This window comes from Apiospora phragmitis (genome assembly GCF_038363925.1).
Source record: "Apiospora phragmitis strain CBS 135458 chromosome Unknown utg000010l:1.0-9815664.0:1.0-9183399.0, whole genome shotgun sequence".
Taxonomy (NCBI): domain Eukaryota; kingdom Fungi; phylum Ascomycota; class Sordariomycetes; order Amphisphaeriales; family Apiosporaceae; genus Apiospora; species Apiospora phragmitis.
In genome coordinates this window covers 6,145,313-6,159,408 of record NW_027117409.1, presented here as the reverse complement: position 1 = coordinate 6,159,408, position 14,096 = coordinate 6,145,313, and the positions used below count along the sequence as shown (strand labels likewise).

Genomic DNA, 14,096 nt, shown 5'->3' with positions numbered 1-14,096 from the left:
TACTTATACGCAGGTTTTACTTTACGGGCGGCTTAGCGACCGTGTCTTTGTATGCCCCCCTTAACCGTCTCTCTCAGCTTGTTCAGTCGGAGGAGGGGGCAACTACGGGTGACTCCAGAGGCTGCCTTAAACGATCTCGATGGCACCGGATCATGCCATCACCCGTCGTCAAGTTCATTTGATGCCTGCAAATTGTCCTGGATGAGCTAACCAGAATGTCCTTCATCATTTAAGACGTGGTCAACTTGATTCCCGGGTTGTTTGCTTCTACGAGGGCTCCCACACTGCGCCCTTGGGATTTTTGAGGGGTATGGAATTTCCATGACCCCTGAGCCGGAAAACGGGCATTATTTCATCACTATTGCACTTTACTCGACAACTCAAGCACCCAACGTATCGCATCGTTGGCTCCTTCCTTCCAGGCCACCCTGTGAAAGAATCCTCTCGTGTCACTAACATACTGTCTTTACCAACACAACAGGCGCCAAAGACTTTCTTCACCATAGGGCACCTGAATTTTCCACTGCGCATAAAAAGGCTTTCAATTTTGTAGCTTAATCGAGTACAGTTTGCTTTCGAGGTGGAACTAGGCCACACAGCAACCTTGAACCTTCCGGATCCACTGACAACCTAAGAAGCTTGTGGGACTGCAATGGCTCTCCCGTAAACAAGGAGAGAGCTTGACAATGATCGTTTACCTCACCATTTCCCCAGTTATTTGCTTCGTCAATGTACATGCTTGGCTCATTGATAGCCCACCAGGTTGCAATCCTGTCTCACTTGCTCACGGCTAAATGCCTCTCATCAATGATGACCGATTGAGCATATTCATTCGTCGCTCTTCTTGGCAGGCTTCTTCTTGTTCTTCGGCTTGGGCTTGCCCTTGTTCTTGGCCAAGGGCTGCTCCAGAATCTTAAGAATCTCCTCATCCTCGATCTTCTTATCCGTCTTGAACTTGCTCACATCCAGTGCTGGGGAGCACCCAGCTTGGTGACACCGTTCTTCGTGATGACTGCCGCATAGTTTAGTAATTGCCCGAAAGTGTTATCTGTGTGCAAACTTACGGATAGTGGTCAGAAGCCTCGAGACGGCAGCTCCTTCCTTATCGCCCACAACCTCGTACTGGCGGAGCATGCCGTTTCGGACACACTCGAGGACACCAAGCTTAGCATCTCGCTCGCTCTCCAGTTGCCTCATGCTGAAGGGGAAGTTGTGGTAGGACTTTTTGACGTCGTAAAGCAGCTTTTTGGAGGTGGACCGTTTCGCCTGGCCGTTCTCGTTGATAAGGCGGTGCAGTGTCGGCCTCTGTTCCATGTTCTTGACCTTTCCACTGCCCAGACTCATGCCCATCTCGACACCCCACACCTCACTGATCTCCGGGGTGCCGTCGCCCTTGCTGCCCTCGCCAGGTGCAATGACAATCTTCTTCTTGCCCTCGATATCATTGCGGTCGAAGATCCACGAAGTAGTGCTCTCTACCAAGTTGCACTCATAGGCCTTTGCGATCTTCTCCAACAGCTGCGTGATCCTGGCCTGTGTTGGGGCCTTGGCGGCGGCAGCCTTGGCCTTCTCCTCGTCGGTGCCGGACGCAAGGACTCCAGGAGGCAGCATCAAGCGAAGGAGCAGTTCGTTGGCGTAATGAGTAGCAAGAACCAAGTCGGCAGATCGACCTTCTACAGCCTCCTTGGCGCCAACCACAATGGTGTCGCAGACAATGGTGCCAAAGCCATCAATCTGGGCACCCAGTTGGATCTTGACATGCTCGCCCTCCTTGAGCTCAACCTTGGATTCGGCCTCGTCGGAGGTGAGAGGAGTGTAAGGCGTCACGAAAGCACTCGGCGAGACGGTGGTGGGGTGGGCGAAGCCTGCGAATACCGGGTTAGAGCCAGCCCCGACACCAAATAATTCCGACAATAAAGCGAGAGTGTGATTCTCAACTGACCCTTGTTCTTCAACTTGGCATAGACCTTTGCGACTTCATCGGCAAGGAGCTTGTCGCCCTTCTCACAGATCGTAACGATCTTCTCACCAGCGACGCAAAGCTTGGAGACCTCAGCAAGGGACCTTCTCCGAGATGGCACCAGCTGTCTTGTACTTGTCAACCGTGGCCGGGTTGTTCAACGAGTAGTCTGAAGGAGGTCATGTTAGTCTTTTCGCATCGCCATGCACTTCGAATCTCCTGGTGTGTCCATCTTGGGTAGGTAGGTAGTCCAAGGTGAAGGGGGAGGGAATGGCCGAACGAGTACCTATGGCGGGGTAGTTCGCGACCAGCTGCAGCAGTTTCCAGTAATTTGCACAGCAAGTGAGCATGGCAAAGTGGGGGAGGAAACAAGGGAATGATAGTAGGAGGGGGATGCACGAACCGACTTCTTCCTTGTTGTCGGCCATTGTTCTGATTTTGGAGAGGTTTGGAGTGAGGATCGTATCTCTAGGACAGGAAAAGAGTAGGTGATGTTGGCCGTGGTATGTCCCAGCCAGGAAGAGGAGGGTTTTCAATCTTTTCCTTGCATTTCCTAAGCTGCGGGGTCCATCTTTGTGCGGCACTTTGAATGTACCTTGCTCGCCTTGTCTTTCGCCGTGCAGCTCAGCAAAAGGACACTACTTGGAGGGATCCTACTGGTGACGACATGCGGTAATAGCTCATGCATGAATCAATTGTCTCGTATTTACCTAATTACTATATGGATATACGCAGTTCGACGCAGTAGAACATCGGAAGTGCTCCAAGGGCACCTTTCCAGCAGATAGCAAGCACCAATGATGGATGCACTACTTGAACACCTACCCCGGACACCTTTGTGTGTGTGACTGTTCTCGATCGTACCTAGGATACAATCTTGGTGACATATTTGTTCGCACCAGGTATGCATATTGTGCTTTGTGAATCAAGTTGCTGCTATGCGCTCTCACAGACGTCATTCATGCCTGCTTCAAGAGTCTGTCAGTCCCCAGCTACCTAAGCCACAATGCTGGACTTTGAGCAAGCAACAATGAATGGCTTTAGGTTGGAGTCAAGCTCAAGCTCAACGGCATTTGCTCTTCCCCTCCAGTTCAAGCTCTACTAGTACACTCCATAGAATGTTACTGTAGGTAGGTTAAGTAGCTATGCCCTCAACGTAAACAAAACTTATATACCTGGTCTGGAAGCCACCGACACGAGTACGCATAATAAATGGATTGGCTATGGCCAGGGGGTGCAACTGTCATCAGCCTACCTGGTTTTTATCCATTCTGAATTTGAGGTCACTTTTCTGAGCTTTTGTAGTGAGAGTGTCGCTGTTATGAAGCTTTCTCCATTACTGAAAACATGGTCCTGGGCGTAGTAGGCTCTGTGGTTTTCGCAACCGGCGTGCCCAAACTTGGTAGCAGTCCTAGAAAGCCCTCCTTCTAGGACGGAGTGGTCTCATCTCAACACAATCGACTATACGTACTTGGGCTTGTTACCTACAGATAGCATAGCATATAGGAGGTAGGTTATCTTGTGCTGAGTCCAAGCCATGCGAGTGAGTATACCATTGAGCAGTGCTGCATACCTACATCTAGAAAAAATGCACGGACCCCTTTCATATACATATTAACCAGGCCAGTTTACCGCCAAACGAAAAGTACACCCTAACCCAACCTGAGGACGGTCAGTCTCGTCTCTTCGCGGTCGCGTTCTTCCCCCCTAGGCCAGGCTGAGGTCAGCTCTAATAACCTAACCTACCTAGTGTTTTATTTGTCGCTACCTCTCCTTTGCGCCAGCCCAGCCGAAACCTCTCCCAAAAAGTTCAAGTAGCGTCCGTCTCCAATCCCAATCGCGACAAATCGGTCTCGCTGAGCAAAAGCGGATTTCTCGAAATCGCGCTTCCAACTTACACGCCCGCATCGCTTTCAGACATCTCCATCGGCTTTCCCAACGCGTCAAGCCCAAGCACGCATCAACTTCTGCTGTCGTACCACGCAGTTGAGGTGCGGTTGGGTCTCGGAGGCGGCTAGACATATGTAGCAGTCCCATCCATCCACCGACTACAACATGGCCACCAAACAGGACTCCGGCGCCGCATTCAATGCGCCCGCGGGTTCGACAGCAGCTTCATCCTCGGCATCGACAGCCAAATCAGAGCATTCGCCTGCATCGACACCAAAAGACAGGCCCGATGCGCCCGACTCCGAATCCACCGCGACGGTGCGGGTTCGCGACAAAGACTCGTTCAACGATTACACCATATCGAACATCATCACAAAAGATCATGTACACGCCGCTGCCATGGTTACTGATATCGAGAAGCAGACCAGGCACATCAAACATGTGAAAAATATGATTGGCGACTACAAACTCGTGAGGGACACTTATCGCGCCTGGTTCACCCCCAGCAGACTGTACGGTGAAGGCTACAGAGGCTACGGCAATGGAAGAACGGAGATTGGCAGCACCTCTAAGGTGTTATATCCCTCGCAGAAACCCCGTCCCGGCACTCGCACTACTCCAGCGTTCAAATGGAAGAGGAAGGACATGAAGCAGCAAGCAGAACAGCATGAAGAGCTCGTACCTTTACGTTTGGACGTGGATTGGGATAAGATCAGGTTACGAGACACCTTCACGTGGAACCTCCACGAGCGGTTGGCCGCCCCCGAGCTATTTGCCATGCAGTTGGTCGAAGACCTGGGATTGAAGCCTCCGGCTGCGCAACCCGTTTACGATCAGGTTCTGCAACAAATGCACGAGCAGCTGAATGACTTCTACCCTTTCGTATTCTCTGACGAGGATGCGCTGGATCCCGAGTTACCGTATTCAGCCTGGAAGAACGACGAGATGAGGATATTGATCAAACTGAACATTACGATTGGCGCACATACCTTGATGGATCAATTCGAGTGGGAAATCAACAACCCAATGAACTCTCCCGAGGAATTCGCCGCCAGTATGGCCAAGGAACTTTCTCTCAGTGGGGAGTTTGCCACGGCGATTGCGCATTGCATCCGGGAGCAGAGTCAGCTGTTTACGCGCAGCCTGTACAGTATCGGTCATCCGTTCGATGGCAGGCCTATAGAGGATGCCGATCTGGTTGCTGCCTTCTTACCTTCGCCGCTCCCGACCGTCTTCAGACCGCAACAACAGGCCAAGGAGTTTGCGCCGTATCTGTACGAGCTCAGCGAAGCAGAGCTCGAGAGGAACGAGGTCATCTTCCAAAGGGAACAGCGAAGACAGAAGAGATCGGTTAATCGCAGAGGTGGTCCTTCGCTACCCGATTTGAAAGAAGGCAAAGGACAATACGCACTTTGGTTGTTTCGTCTACATTACCAGGGGCTGTGACAGATGTGGAGGACAGCAGGCTCTACAAGAAAGTCGCTGGGGCTCCTGGCACTGGGCGTAAACGCCCAGGTGCGCGCGATGGTGAAATCTCGGATTCTGACTCAAGTGAAGATTCTTCGCCCGACTCTCCTGCGGCTTCGCAATTGGCCGGTACGGCTAGGACACGCGGTATGCGTGGAGCTGCATCTGCTGCGCAGCAGCGCATGGCAAACCTTGGTCGGTCAGAAACACCTGAGGCCACAATACATCACCACGAGACCCGCGTGTCCAGGAAATTTGGGCGCGAACTAACGCGCGAGGGCACTGAAGAGCCGCAACACTACTGGGTGACTCTGAGAGTCGGCAAGGATAGGCTCAAGAGGTTCTTCCGAGATCTGAAGACAAGGCAGACTTCCCTGGCAGGATCCCAAACCCCATCACAATCACACGCCAGAGCCCCGAGTGTATCTCACCAGAGTTCGATGCCGCCCCCGTCGACACCGAACTCGACACATGCTACTACTGTAGCTGCAGTCTCCAAAACCCCTGGAAGTGCACCACCCGGTCAGATTGGTCGTGTAGCTGCTCCTCCCCCGCCAGCATCCGGTGGTGCCCAGCCCCATCCAGTAAGACCTTTTGCCCCTATGTCCCCGCACCCTCCCCATAACAATCGTTCCCGATTTCCCTATTGGTCTAACACGTATGGCTTGTGATGTGTCCACCTGTAATATTTCCTTCCGAGCCCATTACATCTTTGAACTCACACTGGTTACTCACACTTCCTCCTAGCCCCCGCCCCCAGGGTGGCTCACAGATGCGCTTCAAAAATTCAAAGAAACAGACACGTACGCAAACGACTCGTTTGAAGGAACCATGCGCTACAGCGCTGTGGACAGCATCACGGAAAGTCCTGCTCCCATGCCACAACCAGGAGCTGCCGTTCCCCCAAACATTCGGTTCTATTTCCTACCACGGATACGATGTTTAGACTGCCCCGGCAAGCTGTATACGCCAGGGCCGGATATGTCTGCGGAAAACTTCCTGGTCCACCTCAAAAACCGGTCCCACCGCGAGAAGGTCGAGGCTCGATTGGCGAAAGGAACTTGAATCGTAATATCCATGTCGACAAAGAAAGAAAGAAAAAAGCTACTTGATCCTACTGGACATATTTTCGAGCGATTGTAGTGAGGTGGAGGCGCGCTGTTCAGTGTATTACTCGTGGTGAGTTGAGCAGTGGTTGCAAATACCTAGCATGTAGCGTGTATTGGGTTAGAGACATTTGGGTTGTACACAATACAGATACGCGAAGGCTGAAGATAGCCTTGAGCTAGTAAACGATGCGATCATGAGTCCTGCAAGACTCGATTCCTCGCGACTAACTGCGTAGGACGGACGGAGAGGAGGAAACCTATTTGAAGCGAATTTGGGACCAGTTGCGTGGTCGGAGTTATTATGTATGATGGTGCGAAAGGGGAAGGAGCCTTCACAACTAAAGCAGAGGCTCTGGGCGTTTCACAATCTGGGACAGAGGAGGGCGTGGCGAAGTTGGGCTATAGGGTATTTGGTGTTTGTTTATACCACCTCGAAACTTGAAAACTTACATGCTTCACAAGACGGGTGTTGGATCTGATTGGGCCAACGTTCGTTGGGTCTATATATATATGCTTCACCATATATATATAAGATATATACGGACTGCATGGATCGTAGCGCAAAACGGACTTGCAGGTTGCTGGTTACGTACGATGATGAAATGAGTAGGTGCAGAGAGAATCATTAGATATTCAACACGTCCATTGCCTGCTACAGCTCTGATGGCTCTGCATACGGAGAGAACTATAATCTATCCTGTGTGCTCAGTTGGTTTGTTTCTTATTCATCCGTCTGACCCGCGAGGAATCCAATCCACCCACACCACTCAGATCCGCCCCACCCCAAACATTTACTTCTACTCCTCTACAGGATCACCTTGTAAACAGAGGCAGGGAAGCTGTGCCGCTTTACTAATCGCGAGCTGGAGTATACGCGTTAACGGCTGCTTTCATATATGCTTCAGGCTACCCTCACGTCATGCTAGAAAGGAATTATCAGCGATTAGACTGTGCTTGGCTTCGTAGATGTCCATGGCCCATCTGAGGAATGCGGCCTTTGGTCGCGTCGCAAGTCCTTGTCATCTGCCCCTGGGAATGTGGGCTTACATATATCATCCCTGAGCTGATTGATACCTTTCGTTTGGCCGATTTGACTAAATCCCAGATAAATAAAACAGAGGGCAAAGAGGCACAGCATGAGTCTCTTTATTCTTCATCTCTTTTGCCGTTACCATACTGAAATGAAAATATGTTGGAGACCCGTTCCAAATATGCAGACGTCGAAGCGAGGGAGCACCTGGTAGACCCTCAGTACTCCATGCCGGATGGCAATGATGCAGAGGAAGGACTGAACTCGAGTCTGCTGTCCGAGAAGAAACAGTCCCGCCGGGTTCGAGGACATGGACCGGATATACACGACTTTGGGGTTCTCATCACCTGGCGTCCCATCGGCGGTACAAAACCTGCTACGGCTCGTCTTGCCCTATGCCGTCTCCTTACTCGTCCTGCTCGCGCCCTCTTTCGTGACTTCGATTGTGCGAAGTGTCCGCAATATCTGCAGGCGCTCCCCGGCGGTAGCAGGACGGCGCCCCGGCGGCCCCTGAGCCCAACAGCCTACTTAGACGGTGTCCGCGGCGTCGCCGCCCTCGTCGTGTACGTGTTCCACTGGGGCTACCTGTGGTTCCCGTTCCTGCGCCAGGGCTGGCACAGCAGCAGCGACAGCGGCAGCGATGGCGGCGGCGGCAGCGCGGACCTCTTCCTCCAGCGGCCCGTCGTGCGGGTGCTGCACTTCGGCCGCGCCAGCGTCACCGTCTTCTTCGTCGTCTCGGGCTACGTCGTCGCCGTCAAGATGCTGACCATGATCCACCGGGGCCAGCCCGACCGTGCCCTCGACGCGCTCGCGGGCTCGCTGTTCCGCCGGCCCCTGCGCCTGTACCTGCCCATCGTCGCGGCGACGCTCGTCAACGTCGCGCTGGTGCGCGGCGGCGGCGGCGGCGTCTTCCAGAAGGACCCCACGGGCGCCGGGGTGCCGCCGCGCGGGGCCACTCTGGGCAGGCAGCTCCGGCACTGGTGGGCCCATACGGTGCACCTGGTCAACCTATTCCGCAACATCGACGGCCGGGCGAACCTGTACAGTCGGCCGTACGACAGGCATCTGTGGACGATACCGGTGGAGTTCAAGGGATCCTTGCTTGTGTTCATGTTGCTGCTCGCCTTTATGAAGGCCAAGCGTTGGTTGCACATGAGTGTGGCGCTGGGTTTCACGTGCTGGCTGGCCCAGCTCGGTGATCTTGACATGTCCCTTTTCTGTTCGGGGCTGTTGCTGGCGGAGTTATCTATCGTTTTGCCTCCCGCGGGTAAGAGTAGTGAGACAGAGAATGCAGTCACTACTACAGGCCATAGATCAATACGTTCGCTGAGAGCTTTCAGGCACATCGCGTCATTTTTTATATTCTTCATTGCTCTACACCTCCTTAGCTACCCAGAAAACGGTGGCCCCAAGTCACTAGGCTTCCGAACGCTCTCGGTCTCGGTACCCGTATTCTACAAGGAACACGAGGAACGGATGCAATGATTTTGGAACTCCGTAGGCTCCGTCCTCTTCGTCTTGGCACTCATGTACTCGCCACCCCTTTCTCTTCACCGCAGCTGCAGCAACGAGGATCCTGCCGGCACACCACACAACCCCATCCTGCCCGTGACCGTGCCGGAGCCCTCAGGTGCCGTCTCGGTCCCGATCGATGCGGACAGGCCCGAAGAATGACGACGCCAAGAACCACTGCTGCAGCGTCCCTTCACCACGACCTTCGCGCAGTGCCTGGGCAAAACCTCGTACGCGCTGTACCTCGCCCACGGCACCGTGAACCACACGGTGGGCACGCGCTTTCTGAACCCCGCGTGGGCCGCGTGGGTGAGCGCCGAGAAGGTGGCCCTCGACCTGCGCGAGACCGGCCTGGGCGACGCGGCGGACGCGGTGCTGTACCGGTCCTGGTCCGCGTATATGGACGCGGCGCTCTGGGGCTCGCTGGTGAACACCTTCGTGCTGTTCTGGGCCGCCGACTTGTTCTGCCGGGCCGTGGACGTGCCGATGGTCAAGCTGACGTGGGCGCTGGGGAGCTGGGCTTGGAAGAAGAAGTGAGCCGTAGGTTTAGAATAGTTTCGGATCTAATGTCATTACTAGGTATATATCAGGTCCCAGATAAGGCACCTCTTCCACCTGATGCGCCCTTTTTCATTACCCGTCCTGTTCAAATCTTCCTACACCATCTCAACTTGCGCCTGGAAATCGAGCTACTCTCTGTCATATGAGAGCCCGCTGATCCTCTGGCAAGACTATGCTTCATCAAAGGAAGCAATGCTTATCTCCATTTCCGCCCACGAAGTTGTTGGCTGTTTCTTTGCATATCTCACTGCGTGGCTTTTTGTTCAGTACTGTTATCATTCAGGGAGCATTCACCGTATACTGCCTTTGCTTCCCCCAACAACTAACGTCGTCACCTCCAGCTACACGTGTTGCCGTGGACAATCGTCTTTTCAGACCAAGCCCAAGCGTTTGCTTGTTGTCCATGTATGACCGCTGAGTCGCATTCTCAAGTCTTTTGGCACAATATCACAGTCCCCGATGCGATTGTCTGGCCATCTACGGGATCGATAGTTCATAGTACACCCCGCTATGTCTCCTTGTTTAGGCTCCCTCCTTCACAGCGTTGTTAAACAGCCCTAGAGCAATCGGCTGTTCTGTGTAGTCTTGTCCTTCGTGGCTTATCAGTAAATAAGAATCGAGTCCAACTGTCACATCTATAGCATTCTGTCTGCAATTGCACCTAACAAGCAGCTAGGGAATAACTGTACCACTTATCTCCTCGACGATTATTTCCTGGGCCATTGTATGGACTCACCTCTCTGATAGTCAAGGGTACCTAAGTAATATCATGTAGAACGCTGTTCCAATTATCCGATAGAACAAGTACCTCGTCCCTGGCCGCTGACTTCTCGCCTCCATATAAGCGATACCGACTCGTCACACATCTTCTACCAACCTCTTCTTTCAGTATGACACAATAAGTGTATATAAGTGTTCTTCAGACCCAGCTGTAAGAACAGTGACGGTTTTCAATCTGGTGCATAACACATCATTTCTCTATCACTCTCTTCACTAGGTACCCATCATTGCCATCTGATCGACAAGTGACGCTCCCGTCAACGTTGCGTACGCCTGACTTGAATGGACATACAAGATGGAGTGAATACCGTCTGCCAACATGCACTGATGCATTGGTCAATCTACTTATTCACTGACCTCGAATCACGTTGGCCTTTGATTACTCGAGTCGAGTAACCGTTGTCTTCGCAACTACCTCTTCTTCTCGACTGGTACAAATACCACACCACGCAAAGTTTGGGCCATGACATGGGACCCTATCAACGGTCTCGTACAAGACGAGCCCCTGGTCTTCATGGCGGATTCGTGTCATCGTGGACACGGTATGCATATCAATGGCAAAGCGACCCATTGGGTTCTGTTCGAGGGCGTCCATCTTCACTTGTGTTTGCCTCCTTGCGCGTGTCGCCTCGGTAAGTTCATTCCTCTCTCTCAAAAATATCCTTCCCAATCTATTCCTTACACGCCCTCCTCGGAACCTTGCCAAGCGAGCTTGCTCTCCCGGTACTGTCATTCTCAATTTTTCGTTGCGCCTTTCCAACTGACTTGTGCTGGCCAGGTTGTCTTTAATACTGTCGTCAAACCTTCTCTTCCCACTCATCACTTCGTTCTTTTCACACCTCTCTCAACATGGCTGCTCGGAATAGCCCGTTTGATGTCTTACATCTCCCTCCCCTACAAGAAGCAGCCATCGTACGACAAGATCGTTGAGCATGAGCAGGTGGCCAAGAACTACATAACCGCCCAGCTTGGTAATGGTGTTTTGAATACGCGCTTTACCGTCGCAGACGTGACCAACGCGCGTGCCGCGTTGTGCGACGATTTCGACCACCAAGCCGATACACCCAAGTATCGGCGTGCCATTGCCTCCTTCGCTGATGGTGGCCGTACTTGGGCCTTGACGTGGAACCCGGTCGACGGTCTTGTTGAGGATTACCCACGGGTCTACATTGCGACCAATGGACATCGTCGATGGGAGAGCCACCCATTGGGTTCGTCGTATGTATTATCACTCCACGTTTCTTTCTTCTTAGCTACCTCTTATTTTCTTGCAGTCCAAGATGAAGCTCTCATCCGGCAGAAGCTCGTTGACCCACGCTCTCCCAGTCCCCCTCTGGTTGCTATTCCACCCAAGGATCGCACCCCGTATGCCAGATCTGACGCATCTCTCAGCGGATCCAAGATGAGTATCAATCGCGACCACCCGCAGCCAGCTGCCTCGATCTCGCCGAGCCAATCTTCTACCAGAAGCAGCGCATCGCTTGGCACGCCTACCCATCCTCCCGCCCAACAGATGGGTAGTCAGCAACGGACCAGAGGTCTCTCCTCCTCTTTCATTATCCCACTTCAAGGACCTATCGAAGGCCTTGTAGTAGGCATCATCTTGGCCAGCGCAGAACTTCTTGCCCTTCGCGGTGCCCTTGGATTTCACACTGCGCTCCGGAGCGTAGTCATTGTCGGTAGAATCATTGTTGCTGGAACCCTAACCGCTATCGTTGCCATCATCCTTGGTCGCCGTCTTCTTCGTGCCACTTCCACTCGCCACGGACTTCTCTGTCGACCACCCTTCTCAAGTCGACAGACACTCCCGAGACCTCTGAGAAGGTGCTGGTTGACACGGCCTTCGGAACCCGTGAAGCCGTCGTCTCGACTCCTCTCCCCGCCGACAAGAGCACCGTTCTTGGCGGCGGGCCCTCGTCGAATTCACCTTCGACGAGACATACAGAGAGGAGCAGAGGGCCTACATGGCGAAGAATGGCTTGAAGGGCCTGCCAGCTTCTCGATGGGCTTAAACCAACAGGACTAGCCATGGCTCCGTCTTCGGGGCGGTTCTTGTGATGAGGTCATACTTGACCTTCGTTGCGTGATGGGATGGGCACGGTAGCAGATGGTAATTGAACGCTTGCGGAACGAGGAGCAACCATAGTGTTCACGAATAGAATGCTACGTCGTTTATTTTTACTTAACTATACTAAATTTCGTTCTCGTGCTTTTTTATAAAATTGAAACTCGTTTTTTACCAATTAACTCCGGTATTTTAAGGCAAGCATACAGTTTTGATTATGATCTCTCTCGGGATTCATACTATCCCGAGGTTATAAAAGTAGGAGCTGCTCCTGTTATGTGTATAGCCAAGTATTCTTTCCTGACGTTGGGGGGGCTGAGGGTTTGACGGCCTGGCGCGCCGGAGACTCGCTAATCTGCGTCTGGCTCGCAAGACGAGGACGAATCGAGCATTTAAAGCCGAGTTTCTCGGTCATCTTTCGTGTCCAGAAAATCGTCGACTCCTTGGTTAATGTCTTGATGGGCAAACTTGGGTGTATCATTGCAATCCTTGCCGAGCCAATCTAATACCAGCGATCACATAGATAGATATCTGGTCAGCTAGGGCTTGAACTCACGAGTCTGTTGATCAACATCTCCATACGAAGATATTGCAGAAACATATATTGCATTACCAAAACCATTCTATCTATCCTATCGTGAATCCAAAATACCCGTGCCATAACCGAACCATGATGAAAGACGACCTAGACGCCGTTGTTATGCAAGATGTCACACCACTGCGCCTGTAATGCTCCCACACCGGCGCCATGTCCATGATTACGTCGGCAGCGTCCATCCTGGCTAAACACACCAAGGCTAAGCCATAGGTTTCTTCTCCATCCTCGCTACGTTCTTCCCGCCCTGCACCATGGGTGGCACAACCGTCATATTGGCCTTGGCGGCCTTCTTGTAAGCTGTGAGAGTGTTGGGACCGTCGTGGGGTTCGTTGATCACGCAGCTCATGCCATTGGTACAGTGAGCGCCCGTGGGCTGCGGGCAATAGAACCAGATAGGCTTGGTGTCCTTGACGAGGGCCTAGAAGGCGTGGTTGGCGAGTCCCTCCATAGTCACGAAGTCGAAGCCCGCGAAGAAGGGGGTGTCATCATCAGCCGCACTACCACCCGCATGGGAGCGACGGGAGTAGGGGGAGCAGGACGAGTAGCCAGTGGCGTTGGCGGGCGGCGGCGGGTCTGCTGCTGCTACTGCCAAAGGCACGCAGGGTTCTGCGAAGGACGACTGTGCCACGCTGTGGTTCTTGGGGCGGAACTGGAACTCGACGATGTCGCCTACGGCGGCGACGACGCTCTCGGGCTCAAACCTCAGCTGCCCATTGGCGCCCGCGACCACCGTGTGCGTGACGCCGGTGGGCGGGGCGGCGACTTGTGAGGGCTTGTCGCAGGTTGTGCCTGTAGGCATGGAGTAGGCCCCTGAAACAAGGAGGGCAAGTACCGCGGTGAGGGATGTGGTGGTGAACATGGTGGTGGTTGGTTGCTTGGATAGTAATATGTTTGGAGGCCTATAGAGTAGGATTGCGTTTAACGGATAGTCGAGCGAGACGAGGAAGATAGCTGAGAATCAGAGGGAGGTGTTTGCTTGTGTGTGTTTATGATGCTGTTGCTAGATGCTCAACTAACTCTCTAAGCTCGTGACTTGACTGACTTCTTCTACATCTTCTACATCTTCTCCGTAGGCCTCCTTCCACAAGGATAGCGAATACCAATCTAAGGGTTCAGGCCATTCA

The 14,096-nt window shown here is 53.0% G+C and overlaps 5 protein-coding genes across 5 annotated transcripts; 2 read left to right on the top strand and 3 right to left on the bottom strand.

The window, feature by feature from the left end:
- Nucleotides 1-828: 828 nt before the first annotated feature.
- Nucleotides 829-2,388, bottom strand: PG994_011634 (curved DNA-binding protein; the record flags this gene model as incomplete). The annotated part of the gene is made up of 5 exons (XM_066863043.1): nucleotides 829-971; nucleotides 1,065-1,865; nucleotides 1,943-2,042; nucleotides 2,065-2,129; nucleotides 2,364-2,388. The coding sequence occupies 5 exons, from the start codon at nucleotides 2,386-2,388 to the stop codon at nucleotides 829-831; spliced, it is 1,134 nt and encodes a 377-aa protein (XP_066712153.1).
- A 1,627-nt stretch (nucleotides 2,389-4,015) lies between these two features.
- PG994_011633 (snf5/smarcb1/ini1) lies at nucleotides 4,016-6,382 on the top strand (the record flags this gene model as incomplete). Its single annotated transcript, XM_066863042.1, is given in 3 exon segments — nucleotides 4,016-5,200; nucleotides 5,212-5,901; nucleotides 6,065-6,382. The coding sequence occupies 3 exon segments, from the start codon at nucleotides 4,016-4,018 to the stop codon at nucleotides 6,380-6,382; spliced, it is 2,193 nt and encodes a 730-aa protein (XP_066712152.1).
- A 1,233-nt stretch (nucleotides 6,383-7,615) lies between these two features.
- PG994_011632 (uncharacterized protein) lies at nucleotides 7,616-9,505 on the top strand (the record flags this gene model as incomplete). Its single annotated transcript, XM_066863041.1, has 2 exons — nucleotides 7,616-8,723; nucleotides 9,141-9,505. 2 exons carry the CDS (start codon nucleotides 7,616-7,618, stop codon nucleotides 9,503-9,505), a joined length of 1,473 nt encoding a protein of 490 aa, XP_066712151.1.
- A 2,525-nt stretch (nucleotides 9,506-12,030) lies between these two features.
- Nucleotides 12,031-12,339, bottom strand: PG994_011631 (uncharacterized protein; the record flags this gene model as incomplete). Its single annotated transcript, XM_066863040.1, has 1 exon — nucleotides 12,031-12,339. One exon carries the CDS (start codon nucleotides 12,337-12,339, stop codon nucleotides 12,031-12,033), a length of 309 nt encoding a protein of 102 aa, XP_066712150.1.
- Nucleotides 12,340-13,171: 832 nt separating this feature from the next.
- Nucleotides 13,172-13,831, bottom strand: PG994_011630 (Cupredoxin; the record flags this gene model as incomplete). Its single annotated transcript, XM_066863039.1, has 2 exons — nucleotides 13,172-13,390; nucleotides 13,427-13,831. The coding sequence occupies 2 exons, from the start codon at nucleotides 13,829-13,831 to the stop codon at nucleotides 13,172-13,174; spliced, it is 624 nt and encodes a 207-aa protein (XP_066712149.1).
- Between the last annotated feature and the right edge of the window lie 265 nt (nucleotides 13,832-14,096).